The 21,751-nt window shown below is 39.4% G+C and overlaps 1 protein-coding gene across 1 annotated transcript in view; it reads left to right on the forward strand.

The window, feature by feature from the left end:
* The first annotated feature begins 3,994 nt into the window (after positions 1-3,994).
* LOC128744733 (hemicentin-1-like) overlaps positions 3,995-21,751 on the forward strand; it is a 201,632-nt gene continuing 183,875 nt past the window's right edge. The window contains exon 1 of the mRNA XM_053841935.1: positions 3,995-5,154. Coding sequence (XP_053697910.1) covers positions 5,127-5,154 — 28 coding nt within the window. The 5' untranslated portion in view covers positions 3,995-5,126. The remainder of the gene's footprint in view (positions 5,155-21,751) is intronic.

Below are 21,751 nucleotides of genomic sequence, written 5' to 3' on the forward strand. Positions count from 1 at the left end.
AACGCAATATGCTGCCAACTCTCCCATCGCTTCCATGATCAGACAATTCAACTGCTTTGCTGACCTTTTTATTTTTGACGAACCATCACGCATTTACCGCTAACGAATTCGTGCACTTGACAATGTAAATACTAACAATTAAGTAACTTTTAAGTATTCATTTAGACCCAAATTGTCCTATGAATTATACGAATAAATTATAAATTATAAATAATAGCATAATCCGATGACATCAGAGACTCTGGAACAAGTAGGCCAACTGCTGTTTCCTTGAGTGGACAAGGCTAAAATACTCAGCAGGTTGCTATGCATTTCCTTGCAGCATGAAAGATTTCGACACTTCACAACTTACCTCATCAATTTAAAAAATTTTGTAACAAATAACATAAGTTGCTATTAAAAATGTGACTTTTTCATAATTTTTTCGTGTGTGAAAATCTTACGTAAGAAATGATTAAGCCCCCCTCCCCCCCAAATAAGATTTTGTAAGATTTCGCGGAACCCCCCCTCCCCCCATAATGCCTTACGTAATTAGTGCGCTGTTTTCGTTATGGCTGCTGCATGCAAATCAACTGATAACGTGGTGTGAAAAATCGCTAAAATCAGTCATTTTTCAATGCATACGCTATTGCCTTACAGAAACGCAAGCCTCTATGGCGCCCCCAAGATGTAACGCCCTTGGCGGGGGCCAGTCTGGCCAACCGCATGCTACGGCGCTGATTCTACGTACAGTTTTTACACAGCTTCATAGTTTCGGAATGGTTAAAACATTACATTCGGATCCAAACATACTGCCATTGACGTTGTCGCTTTCATTCGTTTCGCCCCGGCATTCCGGGGGCTTACTAGTTTGAGATGGTTGAAAATTAGCAAGATCTGTTACTGTAATTTTGTTATTTGTAACAACTAAAATACTTTAAGAAAAACAGGTCGATTAGATTTTTTCGTTTTTGGTTCGATCACTTTGACTCAATTTTGTGAACGTTCATTTAGTTACTATAATGAGCTACTAGCATTGTACTACCGTAACTACAAAAGATGCAGCAAAATTGTTTATTCAGCAAAATTGTAGATAATAAATTAGTTCTACAAATGTTCCATACATAACTTTGCCAAATTTTGCTCGGCTGAGACGGTACTGTCAAATGAATCAAAATTGAGTCAAAGTGATCGAACCATCCCTGTTTTCATGAACAGAATTTTTATTTCAAACAAAAAAACTGCTTTTGAAGCTTGGCATAGCATTATATAGTTTGACCACCCGTGAGTTGCCCGCGATTGATCTAGATCAGCTGAAATTGCACAAAAAACCATCAGAATGATGCTTGAGAATAGTAGATCATTCTCAGTGTACATTTTCTCGTGATCTAATTCATTGTGACGATCAATAGCAAAGCTGGCCACGCCCATGCAGGTCAATTTGGGAGGGAAAGGAGTGTTAGCCCGACAATTGTTGCTACTAGAGACCGAGGAATCCTCTGCGTCATCCACAAGTGTAACAGGAAGGAGTTGTTGTTAGTGGGAAGGGGTCAATTTGGATCCACCGAAGCAGGTGGTGCGATCACTGTCATTCGAGCTCGCATACGATTTGAGAATGTGTTTGGTTAAGGGGCCATTGCGAAACAGGTAGTGGAAATCCGAAATACCAATATAAGAAAAAAAAAACCATGAGAAATCGGTTTAGCGCACCGAAAATTATGAGCTATCAACATATTCGACTCGTTCGAATTCGCGCGCGGGCTGTTATTAAATACCGATAGACATTTGTTGCTATGTACGAAAGTCGAAAGATGCTCTTAGTGGTTGGTGCTCAAATGAATTTGATATGGCCCTCAAAACAACCGCTGTCGTAAAAATGCAACGAGCGAGATACGAAAGCAAACGACACTAAACCACCATACGAAATGATACTCAGCATGTAAGCACCGGTTGTATGAGACTAACCTGGGTATTAGAAAATTTTCTTGTGAAGCAAACATAAGATAAAAAATACACCTAAAATGGTAAAGATATTACGTAATGAACCATAATTTGTCAATTTACATCCAAAAATTTTATGCAAATGCGAGATTTACGGTGTTTCGAAAACCTCGTTACAAACTTAAATTTATTATACCTGAAAACAAAAATAAGGCGTAATAGAACGAGCCAATGTAGTCCCTAAGTTGAATAGCATTTCCTCCTATCACTAATTTGATGAGATATAGCACCCTACACGCTTTTCAAACAAAAAAACTGCTTTTGAAATTCACAAAATCAATAACGACTTATTTCACCTTAAAGACAAATCCTCAAGCTTCAAAGCAATTAGTTTTGGCTTGTGGAGGAAGCATGGTTATGATTGGACCAAGCCAAATCCGAATGGTACCTTCGTGTAATAGAGAGTGGCTTATCTCTGTTATATTATATCAAACATGCGGGACTAATGATTTGATCTGAACTAGAGCATCTACCTACCCATACAAAAACCTAAACCAGATGACTCCTTTGCTTATGATGAAGTCATCAAATTCGTTTTATACTTCATTGCTCATAGATTTACTATCGATCGAACGCTTCAGATGAGCTCGTTTCAATGTGCTAAGAGGATCAGTTTGAATGTATATTTATTCCTATGTGGGTACCTACCTTTATTTATTTTCTACTAACCATAAAAGTTTCCGTATGTCAATAGACGGTCATTATTTCTGGTATTTAGATATGATAATTAATCGACGAGGACGACTTTTCCTTCTTATTACATTCTACGCAATAACACATAGTAACACTATACGTGACGGAGTTGCAGCATCAGAAAGGAGAAAAATATGAAAGTAATGCTCACTTATCATTATTTATGTAGGTGTTTGGGATTGGGATTGGCTCAGTAAATACATCGAGACCAGCAGAATGATAGAGTCAAAAGGTAAGTCTTGAAATCGCTCGAACGCTCGAGTACTGGGGAAATAGGAAGGCTGCAAATGTCAGACTGCTGAGTAAACGGAAGAATAAAATGTAATCATTAATGCTTGCTCACCATGGTGGAATAATGGAGGTTAAAGGACTTGCCACGGTTCCTTGATTATGAACTGAAGCATAACTTCGCGATATTTTAATAAAACTCGAATTCTAGTTTTACACCAATCAACAATTCATTAGATGAAAATTCAACACAAAAACTTTCACGACATTAGAGGTCTTTGACAGTGACTGCTAAGATGCGTATAAGTATATAGGCTCACTCTATCTTTCCTGTGTCCGTTGGCCATCAGCATCATTATCATTCTCTGCACCCACCGGCAACCTCATTCTTATGCCTATGTTTTCCACTAGCTTCGTTCGCTGTTGCGTTTGCGTTTGCCTTTGCCACGGTAGCGCTGCGGCTACGGGCTACGGCTACAGCAAGCAAGGCTGCAAACATAAACTTGAAAGGCTGTTTTACAGAGCCGTGTAGTAGAGTAGAGAAATGCTGCCACGAAGGGACAGCCACAGCAAAACAGGATTCCGTCCGACCCAACCGCGCTGCCATGCATTAGCTCTTTGCGTCGGTCGGTCGTTAATGCGCTGTTGCCGATTTTGCAGCCTCTACGGGTGTTTTTCTTTCTTTTTCTCTTTAAAACCGTTTATGAGCGCGCTTACCTGTACGATCGAGGGTTGCCAGTTTCAGGGAACTACTGGTTAGGTTTCAATATGTACTAAAAACTAGATTATTGAAAAATAGGCTGGTTGATTAAACAAAAATCTAATTTGTTAGCTAAATCCACAATAGAGATAAGCTATTTTGGCTGAAAATGATACCAAAAAAATTGAGTTTCCTGCTGGCAACAGGGACGGAAAGCTCCGTTCCGTCTTTCGGTGGCATTCGGCCGATGTTCGGGCCCGGCTTCGTGCTAAGCCGCACTCGATCGGGGTGGCAGATGTTTTCGTCGGCGCAGCATTGTTTAGTTTCGAATGTCGTCACAGCGTACCACGACGTGTTGGTTGGTTTCGTGTACGAAACGTCGGTTAAGTTTGAGACTGTTTTCTTGGATTGCTGGCTAGAGTAAGAAAGAGCACTGCGGGTCGGTGATTCCTGGCTACCTGGAGTTACCTGTTGACCCTTGCATCCCGTCACATTCACCCGTGCAGAACGAGCGGCGCGAAACCGTGGCTGCGTGCGCGTGTGTGTGAGAGAGTAGGTGCGGGTTATAACAATTAGATGAAACAATAGACGCGTGTGTGCAGAAACAAAAGGCTGACAGTTGTGGCGATCCTGAATCGGATTTAAATTACTGGATAAGAAACCTAATTAGTGGCATCCGAGGAAAGCGAGACGAGTAACAGTGATTGGTGTTCGATTGATTATGCTAATTTGTGATGATTTAATTTCGCTAATTACACTGCAACTTGTTTACTGTGGCTGATTCGTGGCATTTGTTTACATTTTACGACTGAAGAGTTGCTGAGCGAAACGGGCAGAAGGTGAAGTGCACTATGAAACGCGAAATGAAGCAATAGAAGGAAAGTGCGAAACACAACAAATGTTTATTGAATCAATCGAAACGAAGCCGAGGTCTGTGGTGAAACAAAAAAAAACGCCAGTAAGGAAAACAAGTGAGTGGTTAATTTCAAATCAGTGGTTGTAGGAAAAAAATCAAGCAACACAGAAGTCAAGCTTCAAGACGTATCGCTTGACCGAAGGAATTGTTTTTTTAAGGTTAGTGTGGTATCAGCTAAAACTTGTGTAGTTGAACAGCACCGAATCGAGTGCCGGTTTGGTACGGTTGTGTTCGACCACAACGAAATTCAAGTGCACACGACATCGTGAAGAATTATCGACATTCGATCGACATTATATGATGCAGTAAGCCGTTTTTTGTTCCTGGTGATACCTCGAAAATTAGTAACGGGGTTTTCGCGGTCGAATATCGACCGATACGCAGCAGGTCGTCAATATGTTGCAGTGAGGAATTGAGGACGGCGACGAAGAAAAACGCTTCGTTTCAGTTTGGTTTCGGTTGGTTCGTTTGTTTTTGTACGTGTAACAATTGAACCGGAAAGTAAACGTTGGAGCCGAACTTCTTGGGATTAAGCTGCAGTGAATAGAGACTGTCGTCGGTTGGTTCCAGCTGACAAAAAGCCGATTGCCATACGAGGGTTCGTCCAGAATGGATACCTCAAGGACTTTGTTTAAAGGTAAGTCTTTTTGCCCTTCTAACTAACCGTAACGTAAAGGCGGGCCTTGTCCAGATGAAGTTTAAACGAGCACAATACCCACCCCGACGAACTCCGTTTGTCCGTCTTTGTCGCGAATTTCGAACAAAAACCGGCGAATGGAATTCATTAGTTTTATTAGTCGAAACTACTTTTACACTTTTGGCTTCTCTCTAATTCATGTACGGTTCCATTTGAATTTCTATTGCAATTGCACGCCGCAAAACCCTCTGTTTCTCGAAATAAATTTCCATTAACTAGCCGCCTCGGTGGACCATTGGCCGAGGTTTGGCTGTACTAGCGACCGCTGTGCTCTGGTCGGTCACCACCGGTGGACCTCGGCTCGGGTACGGGTTGCGCCGTTTTCCGCTAATGCCTTTTGCGTCGGCTGCGAACTAGGCAACCGAAGGCTCAAGGCTTGCAACCATTCACCGACCGTTTAATGGCCACCGACCACCCCATTGTTGGTAGGAGCTTTCGCGTGTGTCGACTAACTGCAACAACCAAGCTGCTGCAAGCAGCTCCGCCGAAGGAGAAGGGAACGTTGTTGGTTGTAATAACACCAAGCCATGTGGGCCCAAACCACCCAGCTGGCCGAACGGCTCATAAAAAATACTGCACTATAAGCACTCTGCAGTCATTATAAAAGTGTATTATTCAACATTTTTGCTGGTTAACGCAGGAAAACTGGACACACCAAAACGAACGGTATGCGTAACAGTCGAAGAAACCTGCGGCGGATCGGACGCACGAGAGTCGAAGACAATGGGCAATTTCAGACCTGTCAACGAAATCTGTCAAAAACCGCGCCCATTTGTCAACTTGAATCAACACTGGTGGGCGTAATTGGTTGACTTAGGCAGCATCGAATCGCCGCCTCATTAGGGTCTCGTCTTCGGAAGGACAAATTAAGAGTGGCCTCGGCAGTGGCGAGCGCCAGGCAAATGGGATGAATTTGATGATTATTTATTCTAATTATTTTGCATAAATTAGCGACGATTAGTTGTAAGCATATCGAACCGAGCGAAACTGGATGTGGATATAGGTAGGCGGAGATAGTTTTTATGGTTGCTCATAATCGTAAATTTCCGAAGGAATACGATTTGATCGTAGCAATCTTATCGCGGATCGCAGATAATCACGAATTCGCTCGCCGTTTGCAATCTATAAACACGGTCAGTTACGGATTTTATATTAGCTTTGAATGACTTTCCATGGCAAACAATATCAAATGTGCTTAACTTAAGGTTTCGTGCTGCTTTCGATATAGTATATGAAGCAAAAGGCAATTTCGATATATAGTTTTAGATACATACCTATAATTGGAGCATACAGTATTGGACAACAAATTTGCATCTGGCATCATTGCAACTGGAAGTGTATACTCCAATGTTCTAAAATCGAATCGGAACAATGTACTGCAGTCGATAGTTCAGGAGCCTAAATTTATGCTGTATGATTACATGAGCATTCAGCTGCTATATGACAGCACACTACTGGCAGTGTTTTGTTGAAAAGCAAGCACCATTTTGCCTTGGCCAAAACAAATGTTAAATTACGCTTCCATTTGTTTTTATTGGTTAAAAACCAGTTGTGAAGCTTTTGTTTTAAAACTCAAGTGTTGTATTCTGTGATGGCTCTAGCAAACCAAGGTATATAGTGCAGTATATACGATGAAAAATAATAATATTTATGATTTCTTGGATGTGTGACGTTTTGTGAGTCGATTACGAGTTCGGAATCTTTCAAAAAGCGTTTTGTGACTATATCAAGGTTATGTTCTAAGTTTCGCTCTACCAGAAAGATAACTATTGAACGTATAAGTAGAAGACTACCCTCCACTACTTCTAGAGATGATTCTATGATCGCTAGATGCATTAAGAAGGATGCTTCAAAGTCATCCCTGAGTGGTACAACAAGAATTGTAGCTAAATCAGACCTACACCTATAGCAGATTCGATTTTCTCGACGCCATGCGAAATCGAAGCTCGACAATCGGAAGCGATGGGATTTGTCGTGCACGTCGATCAATCGGAAAACGCTTGATGCACGTTACTGCCGAAACGTCGTCCTCGAAAGCGCACATCCATCGGTTGCGTGGTCTACCCCGAAATCTGCGGCATCTTCCTGTTTCTCTGCTGAAAATAGTTTTGGCTACTCTTTCGTCAGGCGTTCTGGTTACGTGTCCAGCCCACTGCAGCCTGCCATATTATACTACCTTCACTAAATCAGCATATTTGGATACTTTACTTTATAAATTATTGTCCGTAAAGGGCCACCGGGAGGATTAGTGTTCTGTAGAGCGTCAGTTTTGTGCGAATCTGCAAACTACGGGACTACAGCTGGTAAAGTAATCCATAGAAAGTCCGATTCGCGGCTAAAATTCGTCGATTTACTTCGCGGCTTACGTCGTCACATGTTACGAGCGTACTATAGTTTATGAATTTTCAACTACTTCATATCATTCTCTATCCAGCTCCACCTCGGCACCAACACCGTTTGGACTCCCACCACGTTCTCTGCCAGCAACCATGTACTTCATTTTGGCGGTGTTAATGGTAAGTCCGAACCTCGCTGCTTTCCATTAAAAAAGCCTAAAAGTCTCTTCCACTGCTCTACGGTTGATTCAGATGATATCGACGTCATCTACAAAACCAAGAAGCATGCGAGATTCGTGATGATAGTCCCTCTCCTTTCCACGTTTGCTCTTTGTGTTGCACCTTCTAAAGTAATGTTGAATAGCAGCTCGCAAAAGCAGCTGAGGTCTCACCCGCTATTCTGATGCATGATTTTGACCCACCCAGCGTCGCACGAGTTAGCATAATTAGTTTCATCGGAAAACCAAGTTCTAGCATTATCTACTACAGCTCATTTCATTTGACTGAATCGTACGCGGCCTCAAAGTCCACAAACAGGTGATGAGTCTGCAAGTTGCACTCCCGGAAACTGTCAGGTAACTGACGCAGGGTATACATCTGATCCGTCGTAGAGCGAGATCAGCTCGGTACTCGCCGACGGAGGACTCCGCTAACGGTGTCAGTCTACAGAACAGGATATGGGAAAGCGCTTTATAGGTAGAATTGAGCAATGTAATGTTTTTGCAGTCGAGAATCCTTCTATTTGGCTGCTACCGCCGTTTTGTCAGTAAGCAGGTTGCCAGCGCACATCACAGGCGTGGCACAATTCCTGCACTTCACCATTTTGTAGAAACTCCGTGTGTCGTTGCTGGCGAATTTCTCTTCTGCGAACATATGCTCCTCGTACTCGTTTTTTTAGACGTTGGATTCTTTTTTTCGCAGCTCTAGTCTCTCTATACCTTTCTCTGTTCTAACGTGTAACCGCAGTGAGCACGCGCCTCCTGGCCAGATTCTTCTCAACTGTCACTCTCTGGCATTCGGCATTAAAATAGCTGTTACGCTTTCTTCCACGCATTGTGCTTACCATCTCTCCCGCGGATGTTTCAATGGCAGCATGAAGGTTCCTGTCGACCGTCAATCAAAACCTTACCGGTGCACAGTGGTCCAAACAGCGAAATACGTGATCGTTTGATATAGCGCCGAAACGTGAAGTTTTACGTATATAGTGTCTTTGGGAAATTTTTTTGGTATAATAAGCCCCTTCTTGTGAGAGAAATCTTTGGGTGATTAATTCCCTTAAAAGTGAGATACAAAATTTATTTTCTCGTATATTCGAGATATAGGTTTAGTACTTTCGGAAAAGTTGTAGTAAATATCAATGCAAACAACTTTGTCAAAGACACCATACTTGTATCTCTTCATGGAAATTGTCTATGAAACGTTATTCATGGACAGACCCTTCAAAACAGTTTTTAAACCCTGAGTTATTCTGGTTAACTTTTACGTGTTCATAGTATTCTAGAAATTTGTTTATGTTGCTTAAATCAACGTTTTTGTAGAACATAATTATACGTGATTTTCTAATGTTTCGAAGATTTTGAGCATTTTTGATGAAAAATAGTACTACTTTGAGCTTAAATATTTCCCAAAGTGGCAAATGGCGGCAGATCAAACAACTCGTGCTTCAAAGTACAATAAAAAGATGTGTTGCTTATTTTATTTTTTGTTTGAGTAAAGTTAATTGTTAACTGCTTGTCAATTCGTATTTTCTAATTAAATAGACTAAAAAGTCATTCCGAGAAAATTCGGTCTTCTGTGACTGTTGTTGAAATTCGGTCATTTGGATTTCGGTCATTCGTGATTCGACCATTTGTGTTTCGGCCATTTGGTACCAGCCCATTATGAATGGGATCTTTTGAACAGACACCAATCGAAGGTATTGAACAAAATAGACTTAAGTTAGTTGTTTGGAAGCTTTTCTGTTATTAATTGCGTCAAATAATTTTGAGTCTACATTCATTTTCGACTCGAAAATAGGCTAAAAAATATCTGGTAACTCAACTTGTTAGAAAGAGATTGTCAACATAAACAAAATGGCGTTTATTGCATCCGAAGTACATTTTAATTGTTCGATAAACATGACTGTGAAGGATTTTTAAAACAACTATAACTTTTGAGGATACAAACAGATACAGTCAATTGATACTTGATTTTAAAGGTTTTTTGTTGTACTTTTAAGTAGGAGTTGTTTGGTCTGCCACCATTTGCCACCTTGGGAAATATTTAAGCTCAAAGTAGTACTATTTTTCATCAAAAATGCTCAAAATCTCCGAAACTGCAGAAAATCACTCATAATAATGTTCTACAAAAACATTGATTTTAGCAAGATAAACAACTTTCTAGAACACTATGAACCCGTAAAAGTTGACCAGAATAAGTTAGGGTTTAAAAACTGTTTTAAAGGGTTTGTCCACGAATAACGCTTCATAGATAATTTCCATGAAGAGATACAAGTATAGTGTCTTTGACCAAGTTGTTTGCATTGATATTGGCTACAACTTTGCTGAGAGTACCAAACCTGTATCTCGAATGCACGAGAAAATAAATTTTTTATCTCACTTTTAAGGGAATTAATCACCCAAAGATTTCTCTCACAAGAAGGGGCTTGTTATACCAAGAAATGTTCCTAAAGATACTATATGCGAAAAACTCCACGTTTTGGCGCAATATCACACGATCACGTATTTCGCTGATTGGACCACTGTGCGGTGTCGCGATACCTACATACCGCTGATGGGTCTGACGTCCTACGGGATACTGTGTTTCATACTCAGCCACTCGCTCCAAGCAAGACGCTGTTTGAGCCACCTTTCACCTAAGGAACAGGCGCTCAGGTTCTCACCTCCTAGCTTAGCTGCTCCAGTATTTACATGAAGCATTTCCGATCGTCATCATTGACTTAGATCTTCGATGAGGCTAGGAGCTTGAAAGAGCTAAAGCTATGTTTGACGCTCCTTCCAGGTAACTCTTCCCATTTCATATTTAGTACTATGCACAATAAATTCTTCATTTTCCTGATTAAGTGCCAAATCAATTGCCCCACTAGCGGGGCTAAAGTGTGTATTCCGCGGCGCAAAATTTCGAAGTGTAAATAGGGCACGGGAGGGAATTTTAGCATGTATATCTGTACGTAATGCTGATTTTTATCGTTTTCATACACATGAAAATGCTAGCTGGGACGTGTCGGTATTGCCTACATACCGGCTCATTGAATATAACTAATTTTAGAGTGACAGCCAGCTTGCTGTTGGCGTTAGTGTATCATTGAATCGTTCATATACACTAGCACCGAAAGCAAGTGGTTGTCACTCAAATACTAGCTATGTCAACATGATAGAAGAGTTTCAAGCGAAACTGCCTCGCATATTGGTAGTAATGTAAATGGAGCACCATATGCTGAAATTAAAAATAAAATGCTGCACTGGTGTACTGCAGCCTCCGTCAGGCTTAAACTTTTTGCCGTGTTTTTACCTTTTACTCATGGTTACATGTTGTTTTGCTTCTTCCAGTATTTGTAGAGCAAACAGTCTTCCGCAGGTCTTCAATTTCTAGTATCTTTCTAGGTCTTCCATTTATAATTATCTACGCACTAAACCGTTAAACGCTTGTCCGGGTTTGGTCAAATTATGGAAAATAGAAAAATATTTCGTGAATTTCTCTGACCACTCGTTTGAAAATACGAGGTGTTTGAGTAATGTGAAACGCTGCTACAATTTTTCAAAAAGTAATAACCTCCTGTTGATGTCATATCTGCTGTATAACGAAATATTACATCAAAACCGCTCAAAAACAATATTCACGCTTAATTCAGCAACTATGCATTGTATATAACAAATGTTTACGATAAATTCAAGCTGTCAAAGACCCATCCATACCAATGTTGTCAAATTACGCGGAATTTGAACTGATAAATGACTCAATAGCAATTTTACTTCTATAACACTTTTGTCCCTCCTTACTATAATAGTCTGGGGAAGTTTTTTCCACGCATAATAGCAACGGAAAACCAACATTACTACATTTTCCTATTTCTTAAAACCCTCTGAAAAAGATAAAATAAGGTATGTTGCTGCTTCGTCGTAATTGCATATTCCCGTCCTATCCAACACAAATTATCAAAAATATCAGCGTTTTTTATTTTATGACACACAATGCAAAATTAGTTATTCCCTAATATTTTAGTTTGTTGTCTATCATACGCGATCAATCAAAGTGAGCTGAGATACATTTAAATGCTTTTTATCATTAAGGGGACATCGGTCCTGGAAAACCACGACTTTCAAACTTTATGTACCTTTTTCTCAGAAACTACACAACGTATTGGAACAAACTTTTTTTTGTTTTGTTGCTAGTAGTTTGGCAAAGACTTTTATAACTTTTGAGGTTTGCAAACGAAACACAGCTAGAGAAAAAAGAAAAAGAAACCGAAATTTTATTTTTTTAGCCATCTTTTCTTCTTTTTTTTCGTTTTTCTCAAGCAGTGTTTTATTTACGACACTCAAAAGTTATAAAAGCCTTTGCCAAGCTACTACCAACAAAACAAAAAAAAAGTTTGTTCCAATACGTTGTGTAGTTTCTGAGAAAAAGGTACATAAAGTTTGGAAATCGTGGTTTTCCAGGAGCGGCGTTTTATTCCGCTGAAGTTATTCTACGCCGCACTGGAATGCTTATGTGTATAATCGTTTTTCGGCCACTTCCCGTGGTCGGATCATTACTAAATTAGGAGCAAAATAAGCGGAAAAGATTGCAGAATCAAAATCTGAAATAAAAAATAATGATTTTTTCAAAATTTATAGTCGTTTATGTCCTTTTAAAGAGGTCCTACCAGCCAAATTTCCTACGTTTTTTCGTGCGACGAAGAATAAAATGTCGACTAATCGTTTTAATTTCGGTCATTCATAAATTCATTTGTGCGCCGGCTTATGTCTTATTTGTGCAACCGTAAAACAGTAAACAATAAAACTTGTAGACTTCAAGTCTCGGGAGTTTCTGGTTAAATCAAGTGTACCACAAGGTAGTAATTTGGGACCGCTGTTATTCTCGCTTTTTTTCAATGACATCTGCCTAACGCCTCCAATTTGATGTCGAATTTTGTATGTTGACGATCTGCGAATTTTTATCGTCGTATGATCGAAGACAAACTGCGAGCGCCTTCAAAAGTTAGTTGATTTGTTTTTCAGTTCTCTACGAGCAGCCGTCTGATTATTAGCGTAGAAAAGTATATGGTAACTACGTTTACTAGAAAAAAAACCCGATTTAATCCACCTAGTGGTGAAAGGAACCTTTGTTATACGGTCTTACTTGCTATTTGAGATAGAAATCGACACGTCTTTGGAAAATAATTCATTTATTGGTTGTAGTTGCGTAGTGCGTTGATTTACATAATATTTTTGAAAATTGAATAAGTTTACAAAATTTGAACAAAATAGGAATACTTTTAAATTTTGATGAAAAAAGGATCATGAAATTGCTAAGTAAGGATAAGTTAGTTGTTATTAATCTGAGTAAGTGCAAATAAAAGTAAGTTGTAAGAGGAAATCTTATTCTTTAGCATATACATTGTCTAGTAAACGTCTAGTTTATAGGTTTTTGAACTATGCATAGTTTCCTGTAATGCCATTCTATTTGAATCACATCAATAGAGTTTTCTTGAATAATTTTCATCAATTTTTATTAACTCACGCTGTTGTATTTTATACAACACGTGTAGGTTTTTCAACGCCATATTGTTACAAATCGTTACAAATAAAGTGACAAATCGTTGTTTAACTAACGTATATTCTTCAACAAACTTATTGTGAGCAAAATATCATAATTATTCAGTGCATTAATAATTTAAATTGTTGGGAAAATTTATGCAGCAAAACTATCAGCAAATGTAAAATGTTTAAAATGTATCCGTCTGCTGATAGTCGAGTAATTCGGAGTCAAAATTAGGGTATTCTTTATAATCAAAGTTCTACAGTTCCTAAACAAGCAAACATACAGGTATACTATTTTCAGAAAAGTTGTGTATTTTTACTATTTGTACAATTTTGTAGTACATGAAAAAGTCATGCAACAATTACAAAAAGAGCAATGATAGAAAAACTGATTTTACAAATTCATATACAATAAATAAGATTTTTCTATCTTCGCTGCAGAGATAGAAGGTTACTGTCTTTAGCAAAATTTCCTGTAATAATATGCTCTATAGCTTTGCACATCAATGCACATCAATGTGTTATATTGACACTGAAGAAAAATATTTTTTTTATTTCACTTTCAGGGGGTTTAATAAAAATTTAAATTCCACCAGACGATAGAGCTCCCAATTTCAAGAAACTCTTCCAAAGGTTCGATCAACCTAAAACCAAGTTTTTCCAGTCAAAACTCTAGTGCACACGTTTTCTTTGGTTTGGGGCTATTGTGCGCGCGAGTAACTGTGTTACAAAAGTTGGCGCGAGTGTTCGACGGTTAATATATTTTAATCGGTAAAACCAATTCTTATGAAATTTTGCATATATATTCGTAGTCTCAAAACCTCTCGTTTGAAATAATTGAAATTAGGTAAATTATCTTTAACCAAGATCATTATAAATTATTGTAAATTTTGGGGTAGTGTATACTGTTGCTCATAACTTTCAAATTAAAAGGCCAATCAAAAAACCATTCAATAGTGATCTATTAGGATATATTATCTTTCAAATGAGACTAATAGCGCATAAATCGGTTTGGCCATCTCTAAGAAACAGGCGATAATTATTACCTTGTCAAAACAGGTTTTTTAAGCATAACTTTTAAACTACTTGTTTGTTTTCAATTAAAAATTCCTGAACAATTTAGCTTTAATAAGGGCTTTCATTTGATACTAAGATCGTTGAAATCGGTCATGTAGTTTTGAAGAAACCCGTGTCACGTATTTTTCACATTTTTGCTTATAACTCTTAAACGAAACGTCGTGCCACGAACCAACTCAATAGTGATCTACTAGACAAAAACACCTTTCAAACAAAAGTAATAGCGAACCATTCGGTTCAGCCATCTCTGAGAAACAGGCGATAGAAAAAATCATTACATACATACACACACACACACACACACACACACACACACAGACATTGCTCAAATCGTCGAACCCTATCGATTAGTATATGTGACATGGCCCTCCGGGCCTCGGATCAATTTCGTGTTTTTCGACCAATTTTTAAACCTTTGTTATAGTATAACAAAGGTAAAAATTGGCTTTTTCCTACTGCTACATTATTAATACCCTGCCAATTCAGCACGAAACAATGTTGATGGGCCTTGAAGTATTGTTGGACACTGAATTGACTCTTCAGTGTTACTTTGTCGTAAAAGTGAATATGAATATATGGTACTACCACCTGCCTTAGCAGAACATCCGTTCATAGCAATGAGCCTATCATGTCAAAAAGAGTTGAACATATTCAACGATTGGTCATGGTTACCCAACTCTTGTATGAAGGGCCAAAAAGGAATTGGTCGATAAGCACACGTACCAGGGATTTAGAGAATCTCCTTGCAAGGGCTAAGTCACCTGAGTCAATCGTTGAATAAACCGTCTTAATGCAGAATGACTCCAGCAGGTGGGGAGAAGAGCCCGCTCATTATCCACGATGTGTTGTTAATCGGGCCAAGATTAAGATTAACCCTAGAAAGTTGACTGTTTCACTCTCCCTAGGCCCATCGCTTCAAACAAGTGCTCTGATGGTCCCTCCCTCTTCCCGATTCTAGTTTATTTATGAAATGTGGTATATATGGGTAAAAATAGAACAATCTCACCAGCAGTCCTTCGAATGGAATAGAGTTGCGTCCTTTTAGTTTCCATAAAAGCTTCTAATAATTAAGTTAATTTTTCTTCTGGTATCCAATATCCATGTGCAGTATTAACACTCGTATTGGCAGTAAATGCTTCATAAGCTAAAACGAAAAATTTAAATAACTTATATTATGCTTACCAGATCGTGTGGCTCCACCGTCTGCCCAAAACCTCGATTATGAGATCAGGCAGCCGGGAACCACACAGTATCGCACCTCCTAGCTTGGCTACTCAATAGAGCATTACCGGGTATGGCCACGTGGAGGCGCTAGGTAGGGGCTTGGGATAGCTAGAGCTATATTGGACGCTCCTCATTTGCCTTCCCCATTTCATACCCGGTGTCACTTTGTCGGAAAAGTAAACAAAAACTTGTGAATCATCATGAGAATTGGAAAGGATTTCCGTGAGCCCTACTATTTGTCACCTGCACCCGGTTGATTACATCGTGTTGAGTTTTTGGTTGATTAACTGAGGGTTAAAATTTAATTTTTAACCGAAGTGCTCGAGAATACAAGGTCTTAAATCTTGAATTTTGGGGCTGTCAAAATCGGGTCATCACTGTGCTTGATATTTTTGCGTCAAAATATGTATGTTACATGACGTTACGTTACATATGGTGGCGTTGCCGAACTAAACATTGAAAAGCTTTGACCTCAAAATGCTACCCTGCGGGACATTCTAAATGTTCGTGAACAAATACAGCACGTTAAAGTCAAGTAAAGTTAAGCAAAGTTATGCTGTGAAGGAATCCTATCGGTTAAGTGACAATCTCGAACAAAACTACCTCACATATTATAACCTCTACATGTATGTGAACTTATGGATTTACGATCTCTTAACAAAAAAAATCTAACCTAAAGCTGCTATTCATTTCTGAAAAGTTTTTAAATCCGTTTGATAATTCTACAGCTGTTTAGTGCAAATCCACTGCAGGTGGCAGCTATGTTTTTGATTTATAGAGAGTCAACTAACAGCAAACGATGTTCACACTGGATCGAATTCCAAGAGTCAATAATTCGAAGAATTCTCGCTAGAGCTAGCGCTGTTCGGAAATGTATTGGTATAGTAGCTAAGTATACGTCGTAGTCACACTTCTGCACCGCGCAGTCCGCAAAAAGCTCAAAACTAGAAATCAAAGCACTAGCGGCGTCTTGCAAAATATAAATCCACATAACAGCTGAACCCACCACCGCACCGGGGCGAGCGCAAGCGAACGTGTGGAAATGAATACCTACATACCTTATAAATATTAAAAGCCTCGCACATGTACAGATAAAAATACGCTTGCCCCGGACAAACACCGGTTGCTCGTATGGTACGGTACAACACACCGAGAGTTTGGCTTTTGCCGCGGTTTCTACATTTTACTGCGCTTATGTCGCTCGCGTCCCTGCGAGCCAACCTGCCTCGCCCGCCTGCAGCTGCCTTGGTTGTCAGTCATAACTTAAGCAGCTTATAACGACTTTTGAACATCGTTGGTCATGTTTTTATAATCTTTATGCTGCTTTTGCCCGTCGAGTGTGCCTTCGCTCGTTTGCTGCAGACAGGAAATGTCCAATAACTTAGAAATGTGTAACAAACGTTAAATAACCTCATTAACACTAAGTTATAGTTTGAGGTTGTTCGTCGGTATCGATTTGAATCAAACCGAAAATTACGCAAACAGGGCAATTTATTTTATTGAACTTTTATGAACCGACAAGCGGCTCACAGCTGCTACCACCTGGGATATTTACGTATGACGTGCGAAAGCCACTGGATTCGCTGGATCTGTCCCGCCCAGTGACTTCGCGCTATACGTATGCCTGCTGCAGAAGGGAGATTAGCGAGTATCCCTCGACACGACATAAAAATAAACATTTAAAAAAATCCAGCCATTGACAAGTATCGCACACAGTAATCCGAAAGCTGAGAATATGTCCATTTCCCTAGCTAGCAAAATCTATCTAGGTTGGTATGCTCGGTAGGACGCAAACGTCATGTCGAACCATGAATAAAAGGTTGGCCACGCTGAAAGTTGGATCGTTTCAGTTCTCGTAATTTAATGACCCTTTGAAACCTCCCATTTTATTCGTGCACACCACACGGCCCTCGGAAGCGGTGTGGTTCCTCTCTCGAGTGCAGCGAACACGGATAAGAGGGAATTATGCGTAGCAGGGTGCCACCGTGTTGCGACTGACGTGATTCCCTCGTTTACTATGAATCGGTGGTAAATATTTTGCGCTTCGATTTCCGAAAGGCAAATAATTCAAAGTCAGCTGCTACGTCTCACTGCACCACACCGTACTGCACCCGGCACCGCACTCGCAGCAGTTGACGAGTACGATCGACTATTCGAGGTGGGCACCGAAGAGGAAGGAAGATAGGAATGGTCGATATTAAAAAATCTGGTTTCAGAAACTTAAGGCCAACTGGGTAAATTGCCCTGTCCGATGCAGGTTTCGCCAAAATGATGGGAAAACTGGTTTCACTGCAACTCTAGTTTTCCTAGCAGGAGGCCAGAATGATAGGAGAATTTGACGAACGCACTAGAATGCCTTAAACTCGGAATGGAATTGAACTAGTGAAGTGTTATTGCGTTACGGGTGATTAACTTCAACCGGTTTACGAAACTTTCCGCTTCTTGATGCCTACTTGAAGTGATCTATTGAGCAACGATCGAGCTATTTAATGATACAATAACTTCCAATCGGAATGCTGCATCGTCAAACAACAACACTTCAAACTGCAGTGTAATCGAAACTGCTCTTCTAGTTCGATAAAATTAGATTAAAAGAATCCATTTCATGGCGTCCGACAGGCAGTACCGGGCATGTTTGGCTCACTTTTCACTGTCTTTTAAAACTGTTTATAAACATTAGCAAATGTGTTTACACAGTAGACTCATCAGGTTTGCTTGCTTCGTCTTCTTCATAGTCGCTTCTTTCCGCTTCGGAACCGAATGCTCCACAGTCAGTGGATCCGCCGCTTTACTAAGCGAAGCCGCGCTGGCCGCCCACCGCCGGTGCAATATATTTCACTCTCTTTCTCATTTGTCAATAACATCCTATTAGTAGATTGAAGCCAGTATAAGCAAGCTACGGTTCCAGCAGCCGGAGCGGAAATACTTCACCTTTTAATCATTGGCTTGTTTCAGTTTTGGGCTGCGAGATTAATACGCGGTTCCTAGATTTTGCTACGCCGCCCCTCGGGAAAATTTATGCGTTTGCTCGTTCTGGCCACGCGCTACCGAACGAACCTATCTGCGCTGGCATACCTACGTTGTATGTTGGGGAAAGATTTTCCCGGAAAATTTTCGCTAGATTCAGTAGATTAAAACGTTTTAAACGTTAATTCTAGCTAGAATGAATAATTGAATATGACGGGTTTGCCCTGAAGAGAGAGGTTGTAAACGGAGCTGAAGAGAGATTTTGAGCAGCTTAAAGAATAATCGTTTTTTTCGGCTAATCGTTTGAAGCTTGCTCGGTTCTAAAGTACTCAGATTTTGTTTCATTCGCTTAAAGACCTACACACCGAATATTTGCTTGAACGAAAAGATTGTGCGTAGAATTACTCAAAAAAATTTGAGTCAAAAAATTCCATTTTCATAGAAATTAACCATAAAGAACTTTAAAATTCTTTGAACATAACTTTCAAGCTGCAATCTTAACTATTGTGGGATTTGCCGGAAAGCTTTGGGATAACAATATTTTTCGTTTGCATTCCAAACAGTTTTGATCGGTTAACTAGTCTTTTGGACAATGGAGTTCCAACAATTTTGCACTCATACTCCATCTTCACCAGAAACAGTTCATGTGATGCACATAATATTTGTCGATTGTGACATTCGGACTGTTCAACGGACGGCTTTATGCAGTCCTTACTCGCTACCACCCATTCGAGGTCTCTTAACCCTCCGTTTCTCGCGCTGTTGTATTTTGTACAACGCCTGTAAACCGTTAATTTTATCTTGGTATATCTCAGGATTCCAGCAATAAAGGAAATTATTGTTTTCAGCAAAGTTGATCTGCAGACCATGATCTTTCAAACGGAGGAAAAAGTTTCCTAGGTTTTCACCAAGTGGCATTAGTATTCGAGTGAATTCTGTTAGGTTTTAGCATGCATATAAATTGAAGTTGGTGCGAGTAACGAAAGGTTAAAGAATAGGCCGAACATCAATACAGTTGAGTTCGGCGGGGATTTGTCTTCGCTGTGGCGGGTTGTTGGTAAGGTAAGGATTTCTGACTATGTAACGATTCGTGTGTAACGATGAGTCGTAGCAAGAAGCTACAGTATACAGAAGTTTGCAACCTTCCGGTAAAGACGACAAACAGCAATGGCCCTAAATTACTGCCTTGTGGAACACCTAAACGATGGAGGTATTCTTATGGCTCTGTAGACGGCAATTTGACGGCTTCAACATTCAACCAGATACGATTTGAACACGAAAATAAGATTTGGCCAGCAAAATTTGGTGATTGCCTGTATCAAAAGCTGCCTTGAGGTCGGTATAACTCGCATCAACTTGAAGTCCCTGGTCTATGTCAGTAAGGCACAACAAAGAGAATTGGACGAGATTGGTGACGGTAAATCTACCAAGGCAAAATCCATGTTGCTCTGATAACATGTAACACCGAAAAAGTTCCTTGTTTATTAGCGTTTCGAAAAGCTTTGAACCAACATACAGTGAGGTCTCTTTGCGGTAATTAGATGCGTCACATTAATCACCTTTTTACGTACTGGAATCATGACCGATTTTTTCCAAAATTCTGGCTCGTGCTATATCCAGCTTCTAAACAGATAATACAGGCGCACAGAGAACATCGAATATAGAAATCTCGGGTACTTTTCCAAAATCATGGCGATGTAAATGAATGCACTTTTAACTTAACCAATTACGAAGTTTTACTTATTGGAATTTTTAAAGGACTTGCACAAGTACCTTTTTTAATTTCGACGAGCAGAATTGCTCTTCCTGCTCTTTGTGCTCCGATTTTTTCTATTTGACCGTACCTTCTCATCCAGACATTAGACGTGGAAAAGTTATGAATGGGACAATTATGGAGCCTTATTATTAGCTACGAAATTGTGCAATTAGGTATTGCTCTATCTTTCGCTTTTTATAGCGCACTCCTGGTTTACAGTGAATGCTACACAAAGAGTGCCCTTTGTGCTGTTAACTGATGGTGAACCGACCATAGATACATAAAATAGAGCAGTACCTAGTTTCGCAATTTTATAGATAATAATTAGCTCTATAATAAATGTCCCGCACGTAATTTGTTCAAAGTTTGCTCAACTGAGGTAGTACAGCCAAATAAGTAAGATCGGTGTACAGAGAGCACAGGCCTACCGACGAGATTATGTGACCTGGTTAAATAGAAAACAACCGTAACTTTAGAATTAGAATCAAAATTAAAATTATAGTTTAAGTATGAGCTGGAATGCGCAAATAAGTTGTCATAATGCATTGTTCCGGATATTGTAGTAATTTTGAAGGTTCATCTTACTTTACAACAAGGTAATAAATTATAAATCATAAACAAATAAATAAATTTCCAAAATTTTATTTTGAAGTCATTTTTCCTATCCTGCTTAAAAAGTTCAAGATAGTTCTGGGGCTTCAGCTTGGATTAAGTGGAAACTTTTTTACTACCGCCATCCGGGGTGACATTGGGCCACGGGGGTGAGATTGTGCCAAAAACCAAAAATGTTTATTTGTGAAAATTTATTATATCTGTAGAAACTGGTGACTTAAATTCAAAATGATGATGAACATAACATATTTATTCATAACTTAGAATGGAAAACAGATAATATTAGCAAACTATTTAGCCTAAACAGGGTTTCAAAATTCGCGATCAAAAATACGTGGAAATAACGCTTGAAAAAAATGTCCCGCATAAACCAACCCAAACAAGAAATCGCATCAACTTGCTATCTTGAAGGTATATAAACTAATCATTTACAATGTTTTGAAAGGTTATTATGCGTTGGATAAGTTTTGATTACGAAAATAATATTTTTCGAAACTTTGTACTTTTCGAGCTTCACGGGAGTGAGATTGTGCCAAGCCATAATGATCGATCCAATTTGTGGATTTCACATACACAACAAAAATACGTCAGTATACACCAGCATACTCACATTCTTTACTATTGAGCACAATATTTTGACAGATTAGATTGCATCATCCATTTTGGAGCAAACTGCATCATATGTCTGCTGAATAATTTAAACTAATTTTTACTTTTTCTCTGGAAATTTCAGATACTTTGAATAAACACTCTAATATAAGACGAATATATTATACCGTGTATAAACTGCAAGTTTTAAGGAGGGGGAAGGGGGGTAGGATAGG

The sequence above is a fragment of the Sabethes cyaneus genome, chromosome 3 (assembly GCF_943734655.1).
Source record: "Sabethes cyaneus chromosome 3, idSabCyanKW18_F2, whole genome shotgun sequence".
NCBI lineage: Eukaryota > Metazoa > Arthropoda > Insecta > Diptera > Culicidae > Sabethes > Sabethes cyaneus.